Source organism: Orcinus orca, chromosome 1, assembly GCF_937001465.1.
Source record: "Orcinus orca chromosome 1, mOrcOrc1.1, whole genome shotgun sequence".
Taxonomy (NCBI): domain Eukaryota; kingdom Metazoa; phylum Chordata; class Mammalia; order Artiodactyla; family Delphinidae; genus Orcinus; species Orcinus orca.
Window position 1 is genome coordinate 157,312,766 of NC_064559.1, and position 26,417 is coordinate 157,339,182.

General features: G+C 42.0%; 1 protein-coding gene across 3 annotated transcripts in view; it reads right to left on the reverse strand.

Moving 5' to 3' along the window:
* Positions 1 to 26,417, reverse strand: part of CACHD1 (cache domain containing 1) — a 234,021-nt gene that overhangs the window by 22,096 nt on the left and 185,508 nt on the right. For 2 of the 3 annotated variants that reach the window (XR_007471725.1, XM_004281616.4), the window contains exons 16-26: positions 26,258 to 26,368; positions 20,831 to 20,953; positions 19,581 to 19,680; positions 19,372 to 19,488; positions 17,342 to 17,502; positions 16,931 to 17,017; positions 15,926 to 16,042; positions 14,638 to 14,789; positions 13,184 to 13,345; positions 11,841 to 11,918; positions 11,110 to 11,211 (exon numbers count right to left, since the gene is read on the reverse strand). Coding sequence is in view for 2 of the 3 variants with exons in the window: in XM_004281616.4 (XP_004281664.3) it covers positions 11,110 to 11,211; positions 11,841 to 11,918; positions 13,184 to 13,345; positions 14,638 to 14,789; positions 15,926 to 16,042; positions 16,931 to 17,017; positions 17,342 to 17,502; positions 19,372 to 19,488; positions 19,581 to 19,680; positions 20,831 to 20,953; positions 26,258 to 26,368 (1,310 nt within the window). In the remaining variant the exon portion in view is untranslated. The remainder of the gene's footprint in view (positions 1 to 11,109; positions 11,212 to 11,840; positions 11,919 to 13,183; positions 13,346 to 14,637; positions 14,790 to 15,925; positions 16,043 to 16,930; positions 17,018 to 17,341; positions 17,503 to 19,371; positions 19,489 to 19,580; positions 19,681 to 20,830; positions 20,954 to 26,257; positions 26,369 to 26,417) is intronic. The other variant, XM_033408976.2, reaches the window with a different exon arrangement.

Genomic DNA, 26,417 nt, shown 5'->3' on the forward strand with positions numbered 1-26,417 from the left:
ATGAAGACAGCCTAAGAGACCTCTGGGACAACATTAAATGCAACAACATTCGCATTATAGGGGTCCCAGAAGGAGAAGAGAGAGAGAAAGGACCAGCGAAAATATTTGAAGAGATTATAGTCGAAAACTTCCCTAACATGGGAAAGGAAATAGCCACCCAAGTCCAGGAAGCACAGTGAGTCCCATACAGGATAAACCCAAGGAGAAACACGCCGAGACACATAGTAATCAAATTGGCAAAAATTAAAGACAAAGAAAAATTATTAAAAGCAGCAAGGCAAAAATGACAAATAATATACAAGGGAACTCCCATAAGGTTAACGCTGATTTCTCAGCAGAAACTCTACAAGCCAGAAGGGAGTGGCATGATATACTTAAAGTGATGAAAGGGAAGAACCTACAACCAAGATCACTCTACCTGGCAAGGATCTCATTCAGATTCAATGGAGAAATCAAAAGCTTTACAGACAAGCGAAAGCTAAGAGAATTCAGCACCACCAAACCAGCTCTACAACAAATCTTGTGGGAAACGCAAGACAAGAAAAGGACCTACAAAAACAAACCCAAAACAATGAAGAAAATGGTCATAGGAACATACATATCAATGACTACCTTAAACGTGAATGGATTAAATGCTCCAACCAAAAGACACAGGCTTGCTGAATGGATACAAAAGCAAGACCCATATATATGCTGTCTACAAGAGACCCACTTCAGACCTAGGGACACATACACACTGAAAGTGAGGGGATGGAAAAAGATATTCCATGCAAATGGAAATCAAAAGAAAGCTGGAGTAGCTATACTCATATCAGATAAAATAGACTTTAAAATAAAGAATGTTACAAGAGACAAGGAAGGACACTACGTAATGATCAAGGGATCAATCCAAGAAGAAGATATAACAATTATAAATATATATGCGCCCAACACAGGAGCACCTCAATACATAAGGCAACTGCTAACAGCTATAAAAGAGGAAATCGACAGTAACACAATAATAGTGGGGGACTTTAACACCTCACTTACACCAATGGACAGATCATCCAAAATGAAAATAAAGAAACAGAAGCTTTAAATGACACAATAGACCAGATAGATTTAATTGATATTTATAGGACATTCCATCCCAAAACTGCAGATTACACTTTCTTCTCAAGAGCGCACAGAACATTCTCCAGGATAGATCACATCTTGGGTCACAAATCAAGCCTAAGTAAATTTAAGAAAACTGAAACCATATCAAGCATCTTTTCTGACCACAACGCTATGAGATTAGAAATGAATTACAGGGAAAAAAATGTAAAAAACACAAACACATGAGGCTAAACAAATAAGTTACTAAATAACCAAGAGATCACTGAAGAAATCAAAGAGGAAATCAAAAAATACTTAAAGACAAATGACTATGAAAACACGACGATCAAAAACCTCTGGGATGCAGCGAAAGCAGTTCTAAGAGTGAAGTTTATAGCTATACAAGCCTACCTCAAGAAACAGGAAAAATCTCACGTAAACAATCTAAACTTACACTAAAGGAACTAGAGAAAGAAGAACAAACAAAACCCAAAGACAGCAGAAGGAAAGCAATCATAAAGATGACAGCAGAAATAAATGAAATAGAAACAAAGAAAACAATAGCAAAGATCAATAAAACTAAAAGCTGGTTCTTTGAGAAGATAAACAAAATTGATAAACCATTAGCCAGACTCATCAAGAAAAAGAGGGAGAGGAAGGGCTTCCCTGGTGGTGCAGTGGTTGACAGTCTGCCTGCCGATGCAGGGGTTACGGGTTTGTGCCCCGGTCCGGGAGGATCCCACATGCCTCAGAGTGGCTGGGCCCGTGAGCCATGGCCGCTGAGGCTGCACGTCCGGAGCCTGTGCTCCGCAACGGGAGAGGCCACAGCAGTGAGAGGCCCGTGTACCGCAAAAAAAAAAAAAAAAAAAACCCAATGAAACTTAAAAAAAAAAAAAGGGAGAGGACTCAAATCAATAAAATTAGAAATGAAAAAGGAGAAGTTACAACAGACACCGCAGAAATACAAAGCATCCTAAGAGGCTACCACAAGCAACTCTATGCCAATAAAATGAACAACCTGGAAAAAATGGACAAATTCTTAGAAAGGTATAATCTTCCAAGATTGAACCAGGAAGAAATAGAAAATATGAACAGACCAATCACAAGTAATGAAATTGAAACTGTGATTAAAAATCTTCCAACAAACAAAAGTCCAAGACCAGATGGCTTCTCAAGGTGAATTCTACCAAACATTTAGAGAAGAGCTAACACCCATCCTTCTCAAACTCTTACAAAAAATTGCAGAGGAAGGAACATTCCAAAACTTGTTCTATGAGGCCACCATCACCCTGATACCAAAACCAGACAAAGAGACTACAAAAAAAGAAAATTACAGACCAATATCACTGATGAATAGAGATGCAAAAATCCTCAACAAAATACTAGCAAACAGAATTGAACAACACATTAAAAGGATCATACACCATGATCAAGTGGGATTTATCCCAGGGATGCAAGGATTCTTCAGTACATGCAAATCAATCAATGTGATATACCATATTAAGAAACTGAAGAATAAAAACCATATGGTCATCTCAATAGATGCAGGAAAAGATTTTGACAAAATTCAACACCCATTTATGATAAAAACTCTCCAGAAAGTGGGCATAGAGGGAACCTAGCTGAACATAATAAAGGCCATATACGACAAACCCACAGCAAACATCATTCTCAATGGTGAAAAACTGAAACCATTTCCTTTAAGATCAAGAACAAGACAAGGATGTCCACTCTCACCACTATCATTCAACATAGTTTTGGAAGTCCTAGCCATGGCAATCAGAGAAGAAAAAGAAATACAAATTGGAAAAGAAGAAGTAAAACTGTCACTGTTTGCAGATGACATGATACCATACATAGACAATCCTAAAAATGCCACCAGAAAACTACTAGAGCTAATCAATGCATTTGGTAAAGTTGCAGGATACAAAATTAATGCACAGAAATCTCTTGCATTCCTATACACTAATGATGAAAAATCTGAAAGAGAAATTAAGGAAACACTCCCATTTACCACTGCAACAAAAAGAATAAAATACCTAGGAATAAACCTACCTAGGGAGACAAAAGACCTGTATGCAGAAAACTATAAGACACTGATGAAAGAAATTAAAGATGACACCAACAGATGGAGAGATATTCCATGTTCTTGGATTGGAAGAATCAATATTGTGAAAATGACTATACTACCCAAAGCAATCTACAGATTCAGTGCAATCTCTATCAAATTACCAATGGCACTTTTACAGAACTAGAACAAATAATCTTAAAATTTGTATGGAGACACAAAAGACCCTGAATAGCCAAAGCAGTCTTGAGGGAAAGAAACGGAGCTGGAGGAATCAGACTCCCTGACTTCAGACTATACTACAAAGCTACAGTAATCAAGACAATATGGTACTGGCACAAAAACAGAAACATAGGTCAATGGAACAAGATAGAAAGCCCAGAGGTAAACCCATGAACCTATGGTTAACTAATCTATGACAAAGGAGGCAAAGATATACAATGGAGAAAAGACAGTCTCTTCAATAAGTGGTGCTGGGAAAACTGGACAGCTACATGTAAAAGAATGAAATTAGAACACTCCCTAACACCATACACAAAAATAAACTTGAAATGGATTCGAGACCTAAATGTAAGACCGGACACTATCAAACTCTTAGAGGGGGCTTCCCTGGTGGCGCAGTGGTTGAGAGTTTGCCTGCCAGTGCAGGGGACATGGGTTCGAGCCCTGGTCTGGGAGGATCCCACATGTCGCTGAGCAACTAGGCCCATGAGCCACAACTACTGAGCCTGCGCATCTGTAGCCTGTGCTCTGCAACAAGAGAGGCCACGATAGTGAGAGGCCCATGCACCGTGATGAAGAGTGCCCCTCACTTGCTGCAACTAGAGAAAGCCCTCGCACAGAAACGAAGACCCAACACAGCCAAAAATAAATATTAAAAAAAAAAACCAAAAAATACTCTTAGAGGAAAACATAGGAAGAACACTCTTTGACATAAATCACAGCAAGATCCTTTTTGATCCACCTCCTAGAGAAATGGAAATAAAAACAAAAATAAACAAATGGTACCTAATGAAACTTCAAAGCTTTTGCACAGCAAAGGAAACCATAAACAAGATGAAAAGACAACCCTCAGAATGGGAGAAAATATTTGCAAACGAATCAATGGACAAAGGATTAATCTCCAAACAGCTCATGCAGCTCAATATTAAAGAAACAAACAACCAAATCCAAAAATGGGCAGAAGCCCTAAATAGACATTTCTCCAAAGAAGACATACAGGTGGCCAAGAAGCACATGAAAAGCTGCTCAACATCACTAATTATTAGAGAAATGCAAATCGAAACTACAATGAGGTATCACCTCACACCAGTTAGAATGGGCATCATCTGAAAACCTACAAACAACAAATGTTGGAGAGGGTGTGGAGAAAAGGGAACCCTCTTGTACTGTTGCTGGGAATGTAAATTGATACAGCCACTATGGAGAACAGTATGGAGGTTCCTTAAAAAACTAAAAATAGAATTACCATATGATCTAGCAATCCCTCTACTGGGCATATACCCAGAGAAAACCATAATTCAAAAAGACACATGCACACCAATGTTCATTGCAGCACTATTTGCAATAGCCAGGTCATGGAAGCAACCTAAATGTCCATCGAGAGACGAATGGATAAAGAAGTTGTGGTACATACATACAATGGAATATTACTCAGCCATAAAAAGGAACGAAATTGAGTCATTTGTTGAGACGTGGATGGATCTAGAGACTGTCATACAGAGTGAAGTAAGGCAGAAAGAGTAAAACAGATATCGTATATTAACGCATGTATGTGGAACCTAGAAAAATCGTACAGATGAGCTGGTCTGCAGGGCAGAAGTTGAGACACAGATGTAGAGAACAAACGTACGGACACCAAGGGGGGAAAGCGGCCAGGGGGTGGTGGTGGTGTGATGAATTGGGCAATTGGGATTGACATGTATACACTGATGTGTATAAAATTGATGACTAATAAGAACTTGCTGTATTAAAAAAAAAAAAAAGAGTTCTGGGACTTCCCTCGTGGTGCAGTGGTTAAGAATCTGCCTGCCAATGCAGGGAACGTGGGCTCGATCCCTGGTCCGGGAAGATCCCACATGTCGTGGAGCAACTGAGCCCGTGCGCCACAACTACTGAGCCTGCGCTCTAGAGCCAGCAAGCCACAAATACTGAAGCCCGCGTGTTGCAACTACTGAAGCCCACGTGCCCAGAGCCCGTGCTCCACAAGAAGAGAAGCCACCTCAATGAGAAGCCCGTGCACCGCAAGGAACAGTAGTCCCCGCTCGCCACAACTAGAGAAAGCCTGCGCACAATGAAGATCCAACGCAGCCAAAACTAAATAAATAAATTTACATATAAAAAAAGAGAGAGAGTTCTGGTGGCAGTTTCGTGGCTGAATAAAAAGGAGAGAGAGGGAGGCAGTTAGGAGGTTATTGCAACAGCCCAGCTGAGAGTTGTTGAATTAAAACTATGGGATTGGACAGACAGCTCTGGGGTGGAAACAGTAGTAGTTCATCAGCAACTTGATGTGGGGGGCTGGGGGGTGAGGGGTGGTTAAAGAGGACTGCAACTTACAGTCAGGATGATAAGAGAGGGTGACTCCGAGATCCTGAGTCTCAGGGAAGGAAACGAATTTTGTCTTTGCACATCTTGATTTTGAGAGTCTGTGGATAACGTATGTAGAGATACCCAGCCAGAAAAACAGGCACGTTGGCCATAAATCAGGACAGAAGAAGGAGAGTTCGTTGTTGTGTGTCCATCATTACTGAGTGCCCTCTTGGTGCCAGACGCCAGGCTAGGGGTTCAACAGAAAAAGGGGTAAGGTGAGGCCCCAGCTTCTGAGAAGCCCACAGTCAAGAAGGGGAAACGCAGGTGCGAAACTAGAGGCATTACAAAGGAATACCAAAGCTGATGAACTTGGCTTAGAATCCTGGAGGAAGTGACACTTAAGGTGGCCCTCACGGGAGAGAGGGGTTCACTAGGTAAAGAAAGGGGTGGAAGGTACTTCAGGCAGGGAGATGAGCATATTCAAAGACCAGAAGACTGAAAGGCTCCATGGATTTGAGGAATGGGGAAAAGCTTCACGTGTAGGAGAAAAGAGCAAGAGATGAGGCTGGACAGGCAGGCTGAGACCAGACCAGGAAGGCTGGTCAAAGGGCAGGGGGAAGGTAGATGGCAATAACATAACGTGTGCTTTAAGATGATCCCTTGTGGCAGTGAGGAGGCTGGCCACAAGGAAGGAGGGATGGGAGGCTCAGAGTACGGGGGACTGAGCATCGGCCCGAGAAGACAGCGAGGCCGTGAAGTGGGACATCAGCCGCGTTTAAGTGGAGCGAGCAGCTGTTCAAGTTCAGGGAAGGGCTGGCTCTGGTGACCAAATGGACTTCCTGGTGAAGATGCCAAGAGGGTTAATATCCTTGAGGTTTCTAGGTTCAGTTGCTGGAGGAATAGTGATGCCTTTACCCAAGATTAAGAGATCAGGAGCCAGAACAAGATTCTCAGCTTCAGTAGTGCTAAGTCTAGAATGTAATGTAGGCTTTAAAACCTCAGTCACAAATGTTCTACACGTAAGAGACTAAAGTACTAGAAAACACATTTTAGCAAAATCTCAGTGTCTGTGTCGATTATTTTTAGCCAACCTTTAGTGCTAGGCTGTCTTCATCTTGCCTCCCGGATGCCTTCCTGACTGCTCATTTACAAGCACCCATCGGAACTGACAGCTGATTTTCACATTCATGGTGTAAAATTCATAGTGGTCCTTCTGCCTGTCTCACCCTCCCACCTTCCCTTATCTTGCTATTGTGCTTCACGTTATGTTTGAAGGTCTTTTCTGGGAAACCTTCCCAACCAACATCCACCCCACCCAGTCATACCAACCTATAGGGGTTCTGGTGACTCTTCTGTGAGTTTAAACGGTAATCTGTGCACATCCCTATCTTAGATTTTACCATATTACAAAAAAATATAGGGCTGTCTTGTCCATGAGCAAACTCCTTCTTCAAGTACGAGGACTTGTGCCTTACACAAAGCAGGTGCTTAAAAAAAAAAAAATCACATAATTTTTTCAGCAATCTGTGGTTCTGTCTGGCGTGACATTTTACCAGTCTCATCTAATAATGAAGACATTCTAGGATTCACTGGGCCCTGCCTGGAGTTCTGACTTAGAGTCCAGGGGTGCTCTGAACCTGGCTGGTCACAGGCCCAGGTGGGTGGTGACCTTGCAGCCATTCCCAAGGCAACTCGGGGGCAGCCCCGTTTCTCCTGGTGCTTTCTGATGAGAATCCCAGCAGGGACCCCTCCGAAGGGAACCCCTCTGGGGCAATTCTGTTTTATTTCCTCAGTGGGACACTACTGCTCAACCCCTCTGTAACTTACTCAGGCTTCCTCTTATCTCAGTAATTCATGGAAATCTGGAGGGAGGGAGTAGCATGTTTCAGAGAAGCAGGAGAAAGCCAAACACGTGCTCTCACTTAGCAAATTAACTGAGCGTTTACTCAGAGCCAGGCAATTCTGTGAAGTGCTGGGAACAGTGATGCATAAGACAGACACGGTCTCTGACTCATGCAGGAAGCAGCACCATTTGAGACACAGAGGACATTTACAAATACTTTCAAAGAAAGACTTCTTTACTATCCAAAGGTGCACACAGAGAAATTCCTGCAAAGCCAATTTCAAGGCGAAACAGCCTTCAGGAAGGAGGCCTGGCATCCAAAAGGAATAGAAGAGTCAAATTAGGCTTTTGCTCTTTGTCATTCTGCTCATGTATTTATCTGACGGTTCTTAAGAAAACCCTCTTGATGGCAAGGGCTGTTAGGTCCCTCTGGGGACTCACTCACCCCTTTGTGGTCATCACCCCTTTGTGGTCACAGCGCGTAACTGCAGGAGAATATCTCTGCACTTCTAAAAAATGGTTTCGTGGTGCACGAAATTTAATTTAATGTAATTTTGGACCAGATTTTCAAGGTTCAGCATTTGCGTTTTAAGTCTTTTGGAATTTACTTCGCTAGGGGAAAAACTCCCTTTTACAAAGAAAAAAATGTTGCTTAACGTACCTTTGTAATGTTTCTAATGAGATGGTAACTAAAACACAGATTTACAAGGAACAAATACATACTGGTGATTTTTAACTTAAAAATAAGCCAATTGATTAGTTAGAATATGATATTGTCAAGAGAAATAATGGGCAAAGCAGAGTGTAACAGTTAATAGCCAAGTGCTGGAAAACAATCATTCTACACGGTGTCAGAACGTTGATAAAAATGATTCTACTTTTCAGACACCATTCTTATTTTGAGTAGTTTTCTTTTCAGATACAAAAATTAAAAATCAGTTTCTTTTAAAATACAAAACTCTGTTGGCCACATGAAATATTTCTAGTTAAAAATGCAGCCTGGAGTCTCCAAGTTTAGGTGGGTAACATTTAGTTTTAATTCTGGGAATATCACCACTCTGAACCATACCATGAAAGTCTGGTCTGTTCCATCCTTATACATTTATATATTTTATTCTTCTGAGGTTTCCTTTTGTGCGTGTCCCCTCTCCCCCCAGGGTCTTACATGATTTACTTGCAGATAAAAGTGAACTCTCTCCCCATCTTCTTCTTTGTTCCACTTCTTTAAGGAAGCTGTCATATTCAGCCTTTTATCAGTCTTGTGAATACATGCACGCATTTACAGTTTCTTGCTAGATTATCCATTCCTTGAGGGCAGAGTGGGTATGGAGGTGAGGTCAGCTCTGAGCTCATGCCTGCCATGTGTTATCTCACTTCATCCTCACGACAACCTTACCCGGGAGGAATTTCTAATCCCGTTTTAATTATTAGGAAACTGAGGTCCACGTAGCTTCACTAAGGTCTCACTACCTGGAAAGAAGGGGAGAGGTGGGATTCCAAGTGAATTCTGCTTGACCTGTCTTATAAGCTCTTCTAGACCACGCTGCCTGGCAGAAATAAGGCCCATCCCGCTCCCTTCCCCAACTCCTTCCTCTCTGCCAAGCAAACAGCAGATGCCCGCCTGATACCTTCACCAAATAAGAGAACACACGCTTGAGCAAGTCGTGTGCCACAAAAGAACTAGATCAGATTTCCGTGTTTAACGTGTACCTATGGTTTATCCTCTAGGTACCACGGGGACATTAGCTTGATACCACCACTTTCAGTGACCCACCATACAGGTTCAGGGATAGGACAACACTCGGTTAAATGCTGCTGACTTTGTGGTGCCTTTGGAATTACGTGGAATGTCAATGTCTTCCGCTTCTTCTGGCGCTGCATTCTGTCTGCATGAGAAACTCTGGGGATAACAGGGATCCAATTATTGTGAAAAATGAAAGAAAGCAAGCCCTTAGCTAGATTCCTTGGCTTCTGGATGCTGACACCGCACTATTCCTTTTATCTCAGCTGTTGCTTCATATGCCATTTTTACTAAGATGATGGGAGGGCTAATGGAACATTAGAACATCACTCAGAATTCCAATTTTGTACTGAAGCGGTTTCTACCAGGGGAAAGGGGGGTGGGGAGAGGGAGAGAGAGACGGAGAGGGAGAGAGAGAGAAAGAACTCAGCATTTCTGCTGAATAAGAAATTATTTCTGTTGAACTCTAGTAGCCTCAAACCTGTTTTATTATTCAAAGGAGAAGAGACACAGAACTGCCTGGCAGAATGAATTTATGCAGGTTCAAAGGTTTTTCTGGAAAAAAGGCAGAAAGTCAAAGAAACTGAGAAATTTAAGTTCTGCTTTGACTCTCCATAGAAACCAGAAGTTTCTATTTAGTTGGTGGGAACAATGTCATTCAGAGCCCAAATTAAGAGTCCCCAGTTTAAAAATCAGACCTTTGGCTTCTCCTGTTTTCCAAAGGGAGTTTGGATACCTGGCTGCCGTGTAAAAGGCCACATTGGTTGCTTTGATGAATATCTACTCCCGCATTTTTTAGCACAGGTGTGGAAGCACACTGCTTGAAGACATTTTTTTTTTCAGGGTAGATGTGGAGAAAGCAGAATAAAAAAAGCATAAATGCATTATTTATGCATTAAAAAAAAGACCTGATTCTGGGAAGAAAAGAAAGATTTCTGGAAAATTAAACAGCTATATGAAAAACAAAAAGATCTGACAATTACAGGAAAGGATGTACACTTCTGTTATAGTTTTGTGCAACAGTGGCAGGGATGCCTAGACAGTAGGACACATCTGCTGTTCTCTGTGACAATGAGCCATACGGGCACTGGGAAGGTGAGAAGGTACATGGTGGCCATGCTGTTGGTACAGCCGTGGACTTGATAATTGGTAGCTCACTTAGCACCTAGTGTCTCTTCACAACTCAGTCCCGACCCTTCCTGAGCATCTTACAGGCACTTTAAGCACCTCCATGACTTTGCACACACCAGTCCCTTTGCCTCTAATATCCTTTGTCCCTCACTTTTCTTTAATCATCCTTCAAGGCCCAGGGTAAGTGTTGTCTCTTTGGTGAAGCCTTCCCTGGGGCTCCAGGCCAGGCAGGGGGTCAGGGCAGGGGACGCCAGATGACAGCATGGATTCTTGCCAGGCCCTGAGAGTATGTGGCCAAGAGAGCCCTTGTCGATACTGGTGTTTGCCAACCAACATCACTGGGCAGCAGGACCTATGACTAAGCTGATTCACTGAGAACCACGTGGGGTACCACTGGTTCTCAGTGAATGGGTAAGCAGGTACCATTGAGATGATCTGAACGTTTATTCATGGAGAAAACCCAGGAGGCAATCTGTGTGCCCAGAGGTCATCCCACGTATGCCTGGGAATGCTGAGCCATAAGCCAAGCTCTCCTGGGGCTCTTATAAAAGTTTCATGTTGGAATGTATCTTTTTGGAAAACTATGTCAAAATAATTTACCTGAGCATGGAACAGGAAAGAGAGAGAAGGGTTATGTATGCATAAATAACTTGCGAGCACTGGCCCACAAGTGCACCAGGGTCCTCAGGGCCTCGAGCGCAGGAAGCCAGACCTTCTTACCATGATCGCTTTCTGTTCCTGAGCGACCCCAGTAGCGACGCCTCCTTTCCGGACTGTGTGCATGCCGTTCGATGACTGCAGCTATAAATCGAGTATTGCTGACTGTGGAAGGCAAGGATGGTTAGTCACTCTTAGGCCAGTATCTTTATTGTATCAAGCGCATTTGCGCTAAGTAGCCTCATTCACATGATGGGGGGACTTATTCCTTGCAGAGCTAGAATGAGTCATTTTTCAACAGTTCTGAGGATTAGGGGAGTTGGTTTTAGGACCGGGACAGCAAGAGGTCCCTAATGACATATCTCCAACATGCATCAAGGAGATATACTCTGTATAGTTGAAGGCCAAAGTATCTCAACACACATGGAGCTCTCTTTTGATAGAGAAATGTTCTTTTTTTCCCCCTGAGTTGTATACATTAGTTAAGGGATTTAAAAGAAATGCATGCCTGATGACTCCCTTTCTAAAATGCTATACTGGAAAGTAATGAGGAGGAGAAAGAAAGGGACGAGTAAGGTGTTTTAGGCCAAAGTACTTAATGCAACAAAGAACACCGTGAAATCTTTTGAGATGTACTAGAACAAAGCAAATACCTACGCTTATTCCTAATGAAAATGGGGGAAAGAAAGAACCCCATCATGCCAAAGCATCTTAAACTTTAATACGAGAAAGCACATTTATTCTGGATTAGCTCCTGCTGCCACGTTCTGCACGGAAGCACCCTGGATACTCACTGATGCCTCTGTCTTCGTGGCCGTCATCATCCCTTTCATCTCTGTCATTCTCCAGGTTGGACATACGCACTGACATTTCTACCCATCATTCAAAAGAGAGAAACATGACTATTTAATCAAACAAAATCACCCACTTTAATGCCCTGCAGAGTGTTCATTGGATGACTGGATGACAGCACTCCATCAATGAACTGATGCCCCATCTCATTTTTTTTTTTTTTTAAAGGAGGAGGGAGCAGGAATCAGAAGAGAGAACAAGAGGTGAATAATCCAGTGGGGCACCTGAGATTGATTTCTGGAGACAGAGGAGAAAAGATGTTGATTGAGGCTAACGGGTCTTTAATCCTCTCCTCAAGTACCTGAAACGGAAGGAAGGGGTCTAAAACCACGGCTGACTGTGCTGATAAAATGGTGCCACAGAATGCTATAAAAGGCCAGGCCTAAGGTTACACTGGAGGGCAGTCACCCTCAGTCAAACCAAACCTTACCAAGAGGAAAGAGCTTTGTGGTCAGCTCAGTTACTAAATCAGGCAACACGATCCCATGATCCCCCGACAGGATTGCGACCACAGTGAAATATTCCAACATCGACTAATCATGACGGCTGCCAGGCTCCTGACCAAGTCCAGGAAAAATGATGAGTGAGTCTTATCTCCACAGAGGTCAGGGTAACACATCCCAAGGGGTTTGTAGGGAGGATGGGGATGGTCGTTAAATGGTTTTGTTCCTTGCAAACGAGCACAGATACCACATTTAACTCTTGATATGGAAGCCATAATTACCAATTAATCATTTTGTATCTGACTTCAAGTCCTTATCCAGGTTGGACAGTCCTTATCCTGTTTTAAGAGATGTGATCATTCCTTTGAATGTGTGTTCATTCACACAATATAGTAATAGCTGCAATAGAACAGATTCATGTTCCTGCCAGTAGTGGCCTGAGGTATCTTTGGTCCGCCCGTCTTTTCGGAACAGCAAAGGCAGCATATCTGAGCTTAGCGAAGAACAAAATTTCCCACTCAGCATCCCAGCTCCCCTGACTGTCTTATTCCAGAGGCAAGCTATGGCGGGCTCACGCTTGCGTAAGGAGAGAGATAATCTAGGGATTTTCTGGGGAATCAAATGGGGCTTGCAGGATTTAGGCCCTAAAGAATGAGCTGTGAACTAAAGGAGGGAAAAGCAGGCTTTGGGGACCTCCGAATCTACTCCACAGTAGCAGGAAATGTAGCACTGGTCTTACAGTCGCTTAAAGGCTTACAACTGGTTACTGTCCTTCTCGCCTTGGAACAACCCTGGGAGCCTGCTGCCTCCTGGGGGAGCTTTGGGATTCCTTTCGAGCTCACCTTGGGCAGCAAGAGGAGACATATGCTGATGACTCCGGCGATGAATCTGATGACGGTATGCATACACGGCCAGGACCAAGACCATGATGCAGCCCATGATGCCTCCAGCCACGGGACCCACAGGGGCACTTTTAATCATGTTCAATGTGACAACCTCATCACCTTCATTAAAATAAACAAAAGATGTCCTTCATAAAAATTTCCCAAGTGTAGCAGGAGATGGGGACGGGGGTGAGATGGGAAGGAATGCAGTGGGAAGGGGTTTAGTGAAGATATGTAAGAACGGCGGCTTTAAGCTTTGAATCCCTTAAAGAAGACCCACTGGGATGTGGGAACAGGGCTTCCTTTAATTTCTGGTTCTCAGATGAAATGCTGCTTGCTTGCAGAGCACACAGTTGGCAAGGACTTGTGAAATAAGCACGTGGTTGAGGGTCCCTTAAACATGCAGTGCCCAGTCTAAGGGCCCAGCCCTGGGCTGTGCACTACTCTTAGTACAGAGGTAAGGCAGGGCAACGTGGGTCTCTTAGCACATATTTACATGGTGTCATTTATTTCAGTGGTTCAGTCACGTGACCTCCAAAAAGGATCAAATTTCAAAGCTTATTGGGTTCCCTTTAAGACACTATTTGCACTTTTCAGACACGAAACTGCAGGTGGGCATACAAAGTGACTTCTTGGAGCAAGGTCACTTCAACCGTGTCCTAACCTGGTCCGGTAGTCATACGAGAGCTCAGAACCCTTCCTCACATATAGGAAAAGCTTTTCTTCCACAGACAGGCTAATGTGGGGAGATGTCAAAAAAGGCATTAACTAAAGGCTTAAATATCTTTTCACTTGCCAGCTAAGCTTGAGGAGCTTGTGGTAATTCCAGAAAGACACTGAGAAGATCTCAGGGTGGGTATGCAGGTAGTATTTTTGAGGTCTTGGGGCCTAATCCCAATGGTATTCCTCCCCAAAATGTCCCTGTCCCCCACCCCAAGCCACCCCACTGCACTGGATAGCTCTGGCTTTTGCCGACCTCAAGGACCTAAATACTAATTTGTAGCCATAAGATTTCTGCCTTCAAAAGTTGTGAGGGAAGGTAGCAGCAGGAAAGCGATATGCACGGGTCACTCTGCCCATCACCAGCCCTGTGTTTCTGACAGCTGGGATTCACATTCACACAACCCCACAGTTCAGCTGCTCAGAAATCAGGCCTGATTTTTCTCAGAACAAGCTTTATGGGAATGAATTCCAGGCTTGCAAAATTTGGCAGGAAAGATGGCTGCTTACTCTGCACAGTATAGCTAGCCAGCTTTGAAAATAATTATTTGCCTTGGTTTTGCAACTAAAAACTACTGGCAAAGAAATCAGGGAAGTAGGGTAGAGAATTATTTTAAGATCTCTGTCCTAGTATAGAGGCAAGAAAATATGTTTTCAAGAATCAAATTATTCTGGGTTCCCCAAAAACATACCTATTGCTCCCATGTCATCAACATAGGGACTTTTGGCTCCAACGATCCCCCCGAAGCATTCTTTCTGGGGAGCACAGTAGGATTTGTCCAAGTGGGTCTTGCCATCGCTGTCTACCATGCACCATTCACAATCCAGCACACCAAAGCAGTCCCTGCCAGAAAGACAACGCTGAATATTCCAGAAAGCGGTGTCATGCAGGGGAGAGCACATGGACTTGGGCATCAGATAGCTCTCAGGGGTTCCATGACTCACTAGTGCTATAACTCCTTGAGCCTGAGTTTCCTTTCCTTATAAAAGGAGAACAGCCATAGCCTGCCACGGGAAAGCTGTCTAATGTCCCTCAACAACTTGGAGATGAGAGAAACAGAACCGCTCTCTGCGCATCAAACCATGAAGTCCACACATCATGGATTAGTGCAGGGTCACTCAGAATCATCTTAAAAGACCACATGGCCCCAAGGTTTGTTAGACTTTGGCCCAACACTCCCCAGGTATATGGTCATTAAAAAAAAAAAGAAAAAGGAAGGAAGGAAAAATTGATCAAACAAGTTGGGGAAACAGTGGATGAGTTGAACAGATTTCTTTGCTGCCAATTTCTTAGAACTTTTAACATATTGAGTGCATTCTGACACAGTGTTTCTCAAGCTTAACAGGCTTTGGGTTACTGCATAACACACCAAATTAATCTATCTGATGCCCTACCATTCCTTTGCTAAAATACATACTGAAAGTAAAACTGGCTGCCCCTTTCACCCAGTAATTTTGTTGAATCAAATGGCAGCTTGCAGTTGTTTAGTCCCAAACACCCTAGGGAGGAGGGGGAGGGAGCAGGGAGCATGTGGCTTTCAGTTCTCAACACTGCTGTAAAGCATATCTGCTTTCTAAGAAAGAATTGATGAGCTTCAATGTATCACACATAGAGCTGGGTTCTGTTTCTAGAACCCATGAGTTCCTGCCCCCTTGCCCTTGCTTCTTCATGCCATTTCCTCTCTTACTCCTCTTATTTCAAGAATAACTTTCCCATCCACAGATGAGGCTACTAAGGTATGGTACATGTGCCAAATAGCTGTAACAAGTGGAAACCAGATAACATTAAACCTGGTAGATAAAAGGCGTATCAAAATCAGTTCTGGATCTGAAAAACTGGTACATCTTTTTAAAACATCAAGAATGGGGATGATAAATACCATCTGGACAGCTCAAGGAGGCTGTCGGTCCCTATTCTTTACTAGGTTCTGCTCCTGCAGCTATGATGTTGACGTGAAACCAGCACCGGGCACTGCTTACCCACTCTCCATCCTCTGACTGCACCTGCTGTTGACACACTGGTGAAGAGCCTCCTGCAGGCCAGGGTCAATGGCCGTGTACGTCACTGGCTCCTGGTGGACTTCACAGCTTGGGTTTCTACGTAGGAGCAAGTCTGAAGGTTAGGACCAAGACCATCCATATTCCAAACTCATCATGCCCTTGGCCCCTGACAGTGTCAAACAGATCTGGGTTTGAATCCTGGCTTTGCCACTTAGCTCTATGAAACCTTGGGCCAATCTGGCCTGAAAATCTGTCACTGAGATAAATAATGCTATATTATGGGTGAGCATCTGTGTGTGTGAAACGTTCCTACATGTTTATCAAAGGGTTAATTTGAAAACTAAGTGACAGGGCCTCCCTGGTGGCGCAGTGGTTAAGAATCTGCCTGCCAATGCAGGGGACATGGGTTCGAGCCCTGGTGCAGGAAGACCCCACATGCCACGGAGCAACTAAGCCCATGTGCCACAACTACTGAGCCTGCACTCTAGAGCCCTTGAGCCACAACTCCTGAAGCCTGGGCGCCTAGAGCCCATGCTCTGCAACAAGAGAAGCCACTGCAATGAGAAGCCCACGCACCGAAATGAAGAGTAGCCCCCGCTCGCTGCAACTAGAGAAAGCCCACACGCTGCAACGAAGACCCAACGTAGTCAAAAATAAATAAAGTAAAAAAAAAAAAAAAAAAAGAAAGAAAGAAAACTAAGTGACTTATTGGACATACAGTATCTGACACATGTTAGGCACTTAGTTAATGCTTGTAACAGTCTCATATTTGTTGTAAGTAGCACATATACTCAAAAATTTTTTAGCATTTATATTCAAACCTGAAAGTGGACTTCATTTTAAGACACTATGGAGTTTGAAAACTGGCTCACTGAACAGTTCCATCTTTAGAATGAACCACCTTCTTATACTTCCAACTCGAAACAAATCTATAAACAAGACTCCCATTATAAACATGCACACACACGCACATTTTAAATTTACCTGTTCTCTGCATTGGTGAGGTTGCCAGTGCACTCATTGACCTCTAGAGGGCACTCACAAGGACATTCACATTCATTTTGTTCCATTCTGAAAAGGAAAAAGAAAGTTACTATGCAGAGGGTTGATAAACTATATATTGTACATGCACTGAGGGAAATGAAATAAAGACACCATGAGCTAGTCAAAAGGGACAGTAAAAGTTATCACTAAAGGTTTAAATACACAATTGACCTCAATCCATTGTTCTTTGGACAAGGATGCTACGAACAACACAGCTCTAAATGCTTTTGTAACCAGGACTTTCCTTTCCTCTAGGACACACCTGAACACTTCATGTTTATTTTGCAGTTGGCATCAGTTAAAATATTCAGTAGTGTGGTAAACAGAGAATATGACCCGTCCCATTTTTACCGGTGACAGTTGAGACAGAGCCGGTCCACCATGCTACAAGCACAGAAGGCCAGAGAGTCACACGTTTCGTTGACAATGCCGACAAATGCATTGGTTCCCGGGATCCTCGCCAGTCTGTATTTAGAACAGTGACTGCCGTGCACAAGGTTTGTCAGATCCCCCTATAGACAACAGAGTTGTCAGAAGTGACAGACAACAATGCAAAGTTTCAGCTCTACCATCCTGAAAACAACCCTTCAACCAACTGCTGAAAATACTTCAGTCCAACTAAAGCAAGCATCCTTTTCTTCGTTCTATAATAAGAAAATGTGATAGCTGGCTTCATGAAATGTCTACAGTATTTGAAAGCCAAAGATTCTAAAGCAGCATCGTAAAGTTGAGTATGGTCATTTTTTCTGCACGTGTCATATGCAGTAGGCCAATTATTTAAGCCCATGTTGGTTTCCATGCCAGTTATCCCTTATGTGTGCATGGTGAGGATAAGCCTAACCCTGAGAATCATGGCACTGAGTCGTTTCTTAAAAGGTCTAGACGAATTCTTTACTGCCTGGAAGATGCCCACCTTTACAATATAAGCAATAACATAGGCTTATCAGCCTGTTAGCTCCAACAACCAGGAATGTTCCAGTTCCATTTTGGAATAACTTGGGCCATTAAGAATTTATTCTAATTCATATTCCACTAAAATTTGCATGTCTGAAAAATTTCTACTGGAATATCCCAGCTTCTCTGCTGAAGACTCAGGAAATCATTGTACAAATGACAGAAGATAACAGAGTAAGGCAGACTTTCATATGACAACCTTACCTGACAGCCTCCCTCTGATTACACGCATGTTTGTCAACGTCTCCTTTACAGAAAGTGCTCATCAGAATGGGTATGGGGGTTGAACAGAGTAATAATGACTTCCCTTGCTTTGAACACACTATCCTATTAATATATTCATTCTTAAAACTCTTCTAGTCCCCTACACAATTGTTTTTACAATCACTTTTTCTGAGACTAAGTTTAGGATTTTCATTTAACCTCTTTTTTTTTTTTTGCGGTACGCGGGCCTCTCACTGTTGTGGCCTCTCCCGTTGCGAAGCACAGGCTCCGGACGCGCAGGCTCAGCGGCCATGGCTCACGGGCCCAGCCGCTCCGCGGCATGTGGGATCTCCCCGGACCGGGGCACGAACCCGTGTCCCCTGCATCGGCAGGCAGACTCTCAACCACTTCCCTGGTTGGGGCGCCACCAGGGAAGCCCCAACCTCTTTTGTTTTTGACTTCAAGCTAATTTTATTTTATTTATTTTAAAAATTTTTTATTAGAGTACAGTTGATTTATAATGTTGTGTTAGTTTCAGGTGTACTAACTCAATACATCTTTATGATTATCTTTTTAATAATACATGTAATGATTTGTGAATACATTTACTTCTTGTGAATAACTTTTTGAATGTTGGTTCTGTCATGACCCATTCTCTCTCAGCTAGGATTATTTACAAATTAATAAGTATATCCTTAAGATCTCTAACCATATCCAGGTAAATCTGTAGCATCTCAAATCACAAGAGAGTATTCTAAGCTTAAAAAAAAAAAGGAATTATTTTTGGATAATCTACATAAGAGCTCTCATCTAAGAGGGTGGATGACCAAGAACTAACCTAATTTGGCTTTAAGAATTTAGGGAGACTGAGTAATCTCTAGAAGACAGGAAGAGGGGACCACATGGTGCCACATATATTTATACAAGAGTGTGGGAACAGACTTCAGCAGACATTTCAAAGGGCTTAGATTGGGTAAGTCTTTAAACAAACAAAACCAAAGCAAAATACCAACTGTGAAACCTTAAAACACTCACTTCTCCATTCAGGGCTTTATATCCCACAACCATCAGACTGGGGAGTTGGACTAAGGTCTGTCATGTCCTATCACTCTAATTCGCAGGCAATGAAACAGCCGGTAATAGCTAACATTCAGACACAAACCATGACTCCATTGCAATTCCATAGCTGGATGGGAGAAGAGAGCGTTGAGGAATCAACTTACCACTAGGCTCGTGTTGAATTTATAAAACCTCTGGACCGTTCTGTCACTGAAGCTGTTGCACAGGTTCTTCTTTACAAAGTTGGGGTGGTTCAGGATGTCATTTGCTACCAGGGGCTCCTACCGAGGCCAAGCAGAACACAAGACAGGTGCCATGTGGTTAGTGAGCCGCAGCCCGGCGGAGAACTGGGCTCTAGCTTCGTGACAAATACCTTGTGGGTGATGTGCTGCTGTTCCACGGGTGCATGTCCTTTGGGGTCAATGAGGGTTGGATGTGCCACCAGGTAACCCCTGTCTTCCATTATGAAGCACCTGTGCCAAGACAATGACATTCCTCGTTCACAGAAGCTGCTGTTCTATGCTTCTGGAGAGCATCTATCTTGCTAGCCCTGACACAAATTGCATTTAGCAGGTTCTCAGTAAATATTCATGGACGAAATGAAGGAAGGCTGGCAGTCAGGTGACAGACACGTTAATTCTCAAGGCGCTGGATTACCTAGCATACGGTTTAAGGCGAGAGAGTTACACCTGACTCTGAGGTCACCTACATACTTCGTACAGAATGTGACCACCCAGACTAAGGAAGATGGGCTCGAAGATCTTTTGCAAGAATGTATAAAGTGGGATATTTTTTTCTTTTTGCTGGGGAGGGAGATTCCAAAAGAAGCAGTCTTGGGTATTTTCAGGCACAAATTTTAGGTAAACCATACAATTTCCTCTTTCAATGACAAACATACCTAAAATACAACGTTCAGAGGACATGCAAAAATATATTTGATGGAAACACTAAATAAGTGAAGCTAGAACTGCTTTAGTCAAGACTATATTCTGCTCTATTTTACTTTCCATCCATCATAACAGTTTGCTGTGAATCCTGCATTTCCCCATTAAGGGCCAATGTGAAATTCAGCAGTGATATGAAGCATGGGCTATGAGTTGGAAATAAAGGTATTTTTAAAAGTGGCCTGTATTAAATCAAGGGAATGCCCTTGCTTTGACACGCTCTTTTGAAATTCAGGTGGCAAAGACCTTTGGTTCCATAAGCCTCTTTCTGGGGAAATGTACAAAGGAACAGTCTAAGCATCTGAAAATCTCACAAAGACTTTGGTTTAATAACTAAGTTCACATCAAAAGTACTACCCAAGAGTACCCTCTGGTCTTTCTAGCACTCAAGATATGGGAAACCTCTAATTACAGACTCCTAGAGAAACAAGAGCTTTTGGAGAATTCTGTGCCACAGTTACTCTTCTTGTTAGAAGCCAAATCTGTCCATCTAAGTCATAAACAGCATGCATCTTAGAAAAATAAAAGAACAAAAACCTCCTTTATAGAACACCCAGGCAATGGACTCAGTTTCTGACGCTGACTATGACAATGTGCTTGGCATTCAACTGGAGATAGCTGACATCTTTTTCTTTGTATTTTGCAGCTAGATAGGATATAGGGTCCCTGAAGGGCTCACCTTATTTTGTTGCCACCATCTTGGTTACAAACTGGTAATAAGTCCATCAGAACCTTGTAGAAGTATCGAAGCGTGAAGTCAATGCCCATCACAGCCACAGTATGCCCGGAAGACAGCTGTGTACTTCATGTGAAAATGATCAGTGAGAATAAGAGGTGTGTCTTATTTAAAGGCAAAAGCTATGTTCACTCATAAGGACATTGTCTGGTATCAGAAACACATGACTCCTGTTTTCCGCACTTTCCACCCTTGGAGAAACAATGAACTAAATGACTAGTTTAGCATAACATGGAGATTTGACAAGAGAAAAATGTAAGATTAAAGGTAGGACTTCCCAAATAAGACTAGCCCAAAACATGGGCAGCTGTGGAATAGGGCTAGTCCTAACTATAGATGGTCAGACAATGGTGGGATTATTCTTTGTCAAGAATATGGGGGTGGTGGGGGGATAGGCATCAGCTGGGAGGTTTAATGTGTGGCTGTTAGGTTCCTTCCAACAAGGAACCTTTATTTTTCCTTCAATTTTTTTTTCTAATTGAGGTATAGTTGATTTACAGTGTTGTTAATTTCTGCTGTACAGCAAAGTGATTCAGTTATACATATTTATACATACTTTCTTTAATATCCTGTTCCATTATGGTTTATCATAGGATACTGAATATAGTTCTCTGTGCTATACAGTAAGACCTTGTTGTTTATCCATCCTATATATAAAAGCTTACATCTGCTCACCTCAACCTCCCACTCCATCCCTCCCCCAAACCCCTCCCCCTTGGCAACCACAGTCTCTAACAATGAAACTTTAGACAAGGAGCCTGAGTGATGTCCTTAGTTATTTCCTTTATTTTAGATCATGATAAATATACAGTTATTAATCTATACATCTCATTTTACAGAGCTCTCAAAGGTTAATTAGTTTTAGGTCATACAAAACTTAGTGAAAACAACGTTTTGTTTTCTTTCTATAACACTAAAGTTGGCTGTACTCAAAACTCAGCTCACATTCTAGAACGAGACTCTACTGGTTCATAGGCCAGTTCTGTCTCCATTCTAAAGTGCTACTCTCAAAAACAGAAGCACCGAGGAAGAGAAAGTTGGGCAATACAACATGATGCTTGCTAGCTTTTTAGCTCTGGAATCAATCAGATCTGGGGTTAAAACTTGGCCTTGCTGATTTCTATCTATGTGGCTCCTGGGATGCTACTTAACCTTTCTAAGCCTCAGTTTTCTTATCTGAAAATGGGGTTAATAATAGCTCAGAAGAAACTTCCCAAAGTAAAGTCCTCTTTGGGAAAATCAAAACTTGGGAGTGAAATTAGCTTTGCTATGTAGACAACTGGTTACTAACAACACTGATACTAACATATTAACTCAACTCACCACTCACCACCCCCATCAGAAAACAAAACAAAACCCGAAAAACAAGAAAAAACAAACAAACAACAAGAAAAAGGGACCAGGACCCATAATGAAATTTCTATCAGAGCTTTGCTGTCAAAGCTGTTTTTGGCATGGGATGGGGGAAGACCATGTTGTGGGATTGCCTTTGAGAGGTTATTGCCTCAATAAGAGCCCCTATTATTACTTAAGTAACTTAAATTCTCCCATGGAAGAACTCCAAGACTCAGTTACCTTATGGGATTTGTGCATTGTAGAAAAGAATATTTTGCTGAAGTATTAGTCAGAAGAAGTCTAAACTTCTCTTGCTGGTTCAGGAAAGAGTGATGAGTCTAAACAACAGCCATCGTTATGATAATAGTAACGGCTTCCATTTACTGAATGTTCACAATTTATAGGCATTCTGGTAGGCATCTGAATATATCACTTCAATGATTTCTCACAGAAACCTTATGAGGCATTATTTCCAGAAAACTGAAGCTTGGGGAGATTAAGTATTTGGCTAAAGTCACACAGTGAATAACTAGTAGAAGCAGGGATTTAAACTCAGTGCCTTCAACTCCAAAGCATATATTCCTAACCAATAGGGTTTCTGCCTCCTTAGATCTGCATGGTACTCAAGAGTTTCCAAGCAATTTTAAACCATCTACTTAATTTCCTGTGAAGACATCAGAAAGGAATTATAGTTCCTATTTTATAAATGAAAAATTAGGTTTAGAATGGTTAAAAGACTTAAAGAAGATTGAGCACCTTTTATTTATGGTTTAGAGACTAAATCTGGTTCTTTCTACAATACTATAGCTGCCTCAGTGAAAAATACAATTCAGGTTTTGTGGGACAAGTTGATTTTGTTTCTAAAATTCCCCTGTATGACTGCCATCTGCCCCTGTTGATGATAAATGTGCTGAAGTAAAAGCATCTATTATATATGGCCCATGGAAGTCTAGCATTCATATTTTCACCTGCATTTAAAAAATGTACATGGTTACTATAGCAACCCATAAAGAATACCATAGAAAAATCAAACTAAGCCTACATTTCTCAGCACAACGGTCCATGCTGTTTGCAGTGCTTTGGTGAGATTTTCACTGCCAAAGACTTGTCTAACCAGCCCCTTAATCATTGACTGTACTTCATCATCACTACCACATTATCATCCTCCAGAGAATGCATCCCTAGATTCTCAGGCCACTAATAATGCTGATGAAAGAAACTGTTTAACTGATAAGTGAGCACTGAAAAACCCTGTCCTCAAGCTCTCAGCCCAACCGCTTCTGAAAACCAAGGGAGAATTAGAGTGCTTCACCAACAAGTTGAACGTTAGCTTAAGTTCCCTCTTCTGACCCATTAAAATGCAAGAAATTTAAAGCACGAATAGCGTGATAATAAAAATAACTACCATTTATTGGGGATTTGACATTGGCAAGTATAGTGCTAAGCATTTTACATGCATTATCTTTAATTTTCATTATGTTAGTTCAATTTGGGCATTGTTACCTCTGTTTTCCATATGAGGCTCATAATAATAATAAGAGTATTTTACACTTATTGAGCCCTGACCATGGGCTACACGCTGTTCTAGGAGCCTCACATATATTATTTACAGTAATCTTTAAATAATCATTTGAGACAGGCCCTAATATACTTCTTTCACAGGTGAGGAAACCAAGGCAGAAAGGAACTTGTTAATAGTCATACAGACAGTAAATGACAAATCCGCTTTTTCAGAGTGGAATCACATCTTAGGAGGAGGGCAGGTTCTCAAGTTGGCACATGAGACCAAAATCACTGGTAATCATTTGGAAAAAGTACCTCAGCAGAGCCCACCTATGAATATACCCATTAAAGCTATAGTTGCTTTGGTTGAAAAGCAGAAGCGTTAATTGACTTGCATTCTAAACTATGGTGAATGAAATAGATGGCTTTAAATAATAAAAACACGCTCCGCTAAGGAAAATGTTCAAATGATCAAGTCCATGGGATTGCATATTTTTTTTTTTAATTTTTTTAATTTTATTTTTGCTGTGTTGCATCTTCGTTTCTGTGTGAGGGCTTCCTCTAGTTGTGGCAAGTGGGGGCCACTCTTCATCATGGTGTGCGGGCCTCTCACTATGGCCGCCTCTCTTGTTGTGGAGCACAGGCTCCAGACACGCAGGCTCAGTAGTTGTGGCTCATGGGCCTAGTTGCTCCGCGGCATGTGGGATCCTCCCAGACCAGGGCTCGAACCCGTGTCTCCTGCATTAGCAGGCAGATTCTCAACCACTGCGCCACCAGGGAAGCCCAGGATTGCATATTGATTAAGGCAAGAGCAGATACTTATTCCTGAAATATACTCTCATTGAGTGACTGATGGATGGGATTTAAATGGCCATTTAACTCTTGTTAAACTCGAATAGCTAAACTTGTGTGGGCTAAATACACTATAAACAGTAACCACATAAGGGAATTGAACCCAGGTTTTTTCTAAGTTGAAAGCCCATCATATTTCCATCATGTGTCATTTGGGCTGACACCATAAATATTTATCAATAAATGAAATGAAAATTCTTCCACGCATCCAAATTCTAATAAAAACATGTATATGAGCATAAAAATCTGTACCTCTCTGTGACCTCCTCCCCCCCGCCCAACAAAAAGAATACTGTGTAGAAGGAAAAGCTAACGGCTCTTGATAATGAGTGGCAGATGGGAGAAGTCGGGTGGAATGTCAAAGCCTAAGTAAGACACACACAGGTAGGTAGGCATTCTCTCCCTGCTCCCCCAGCAACATCCTTAAGAGCCCAATTCCGGCCATGGGCATGTCCTTGTCATCAAAGACCAAGGTGACTGCTGCCTCCTCAAAGAAACCACATTTGTTTACTTTTTCTCAATTGTTTAGAATAGATGGGAGAAATGACAAGTTTTGCTATTCAGACAATAGTAGGTGTATGCCTTACAGACGGCCTGTTAATGAAAACATTGAAAAGATCTGTTCTAAAAGAATGTTTACTTGTTTATATGTGATGGAGCCAAACAGATACCATGTCCTGAAAAGAAATCAATATTTGGCTGGCAGCAGGGCCCTGCCATGGAGACACAGGTCATGATATTGAAATTCCACACAGCACTGCTTCCCAATTCTTGATTCCAACGTACTAGAGAAGAATTCTACTGAATGTCAGCCATTTGATATATAATGAGCACTGTGAAAAGCCTAAAGTTAAGCAAGAAAATCTGTCTCCCATAAATTTTAAGGCATCATTACAGATACCAGTCAAAATATGGTCTTTATTGGTTGCTAGGGAAAAACAGCGATTTGTATAATGAAGGGATTAAAACAATGTGTTTGGACTTGCCTCTCTAACCAACATTTCACTGACATTTGTAGCTTAAATGCTGAAACCTCAAAAGCCTGAAATGTAAAGCACCCTAAATATATTTACAGTAATACTGACATTTTATAGCATGCTTGGAAAATCAATTTTCAAAATGCTTTTTCATTCCTCAAGAGAGAGCAAGGACAAAGTAAAAACAGCAACAAAACCATAACAACAACAACGAACCCCTATATAATTCTAAAAAGACTCAAATACAAAAGGAAACAATCTCAAGTCTTGATACATTTTTTTCTTCACTAAAACTACACTGTTCTTGGGAAAACACTCTCTGATAATAATAATTGTCAGGCTCTTGGTGCTATTTCTTTGATTGGTTTACGACTGGCATTTCTAGGAACTGCTTTACTGAATCTAATATCTTCCTTTTTCTTTTTCATAAGCACCCTCACGGCCACTAACAGGGCTAAGTGCTTTTGACTGCCTCAATCACACGATAATCGTGTGAGGTAAGTATTATCCCCATTTTACAGACATCAGGAGGAAGGTCAGGGTATCCAAGATGGCGCAGCTAGAGAAGATATTCAAACCCCAGCTTGCCCCACAACAAAGGTCATACTTTTGCCACTAATTCTTGGTGTCTACTATTCTATTCAGATTTTCAAAGTATCCTTAATGTGTTTAAGAAATGAGTAAAAATTAATTGAAATATTACCTGGATGAATGAATTGTATGACTGATGGTCACTACATAGCCAGCTCCTCCAACGTCTAAGTAAGGTCCAGTCAAAGAAATCAAACCTGGATTAGCTACTGCGTGGAGATACCTGATGGAGACCAAAGAAAGTCGTTACTTGAGGGTATGAACAACAACTT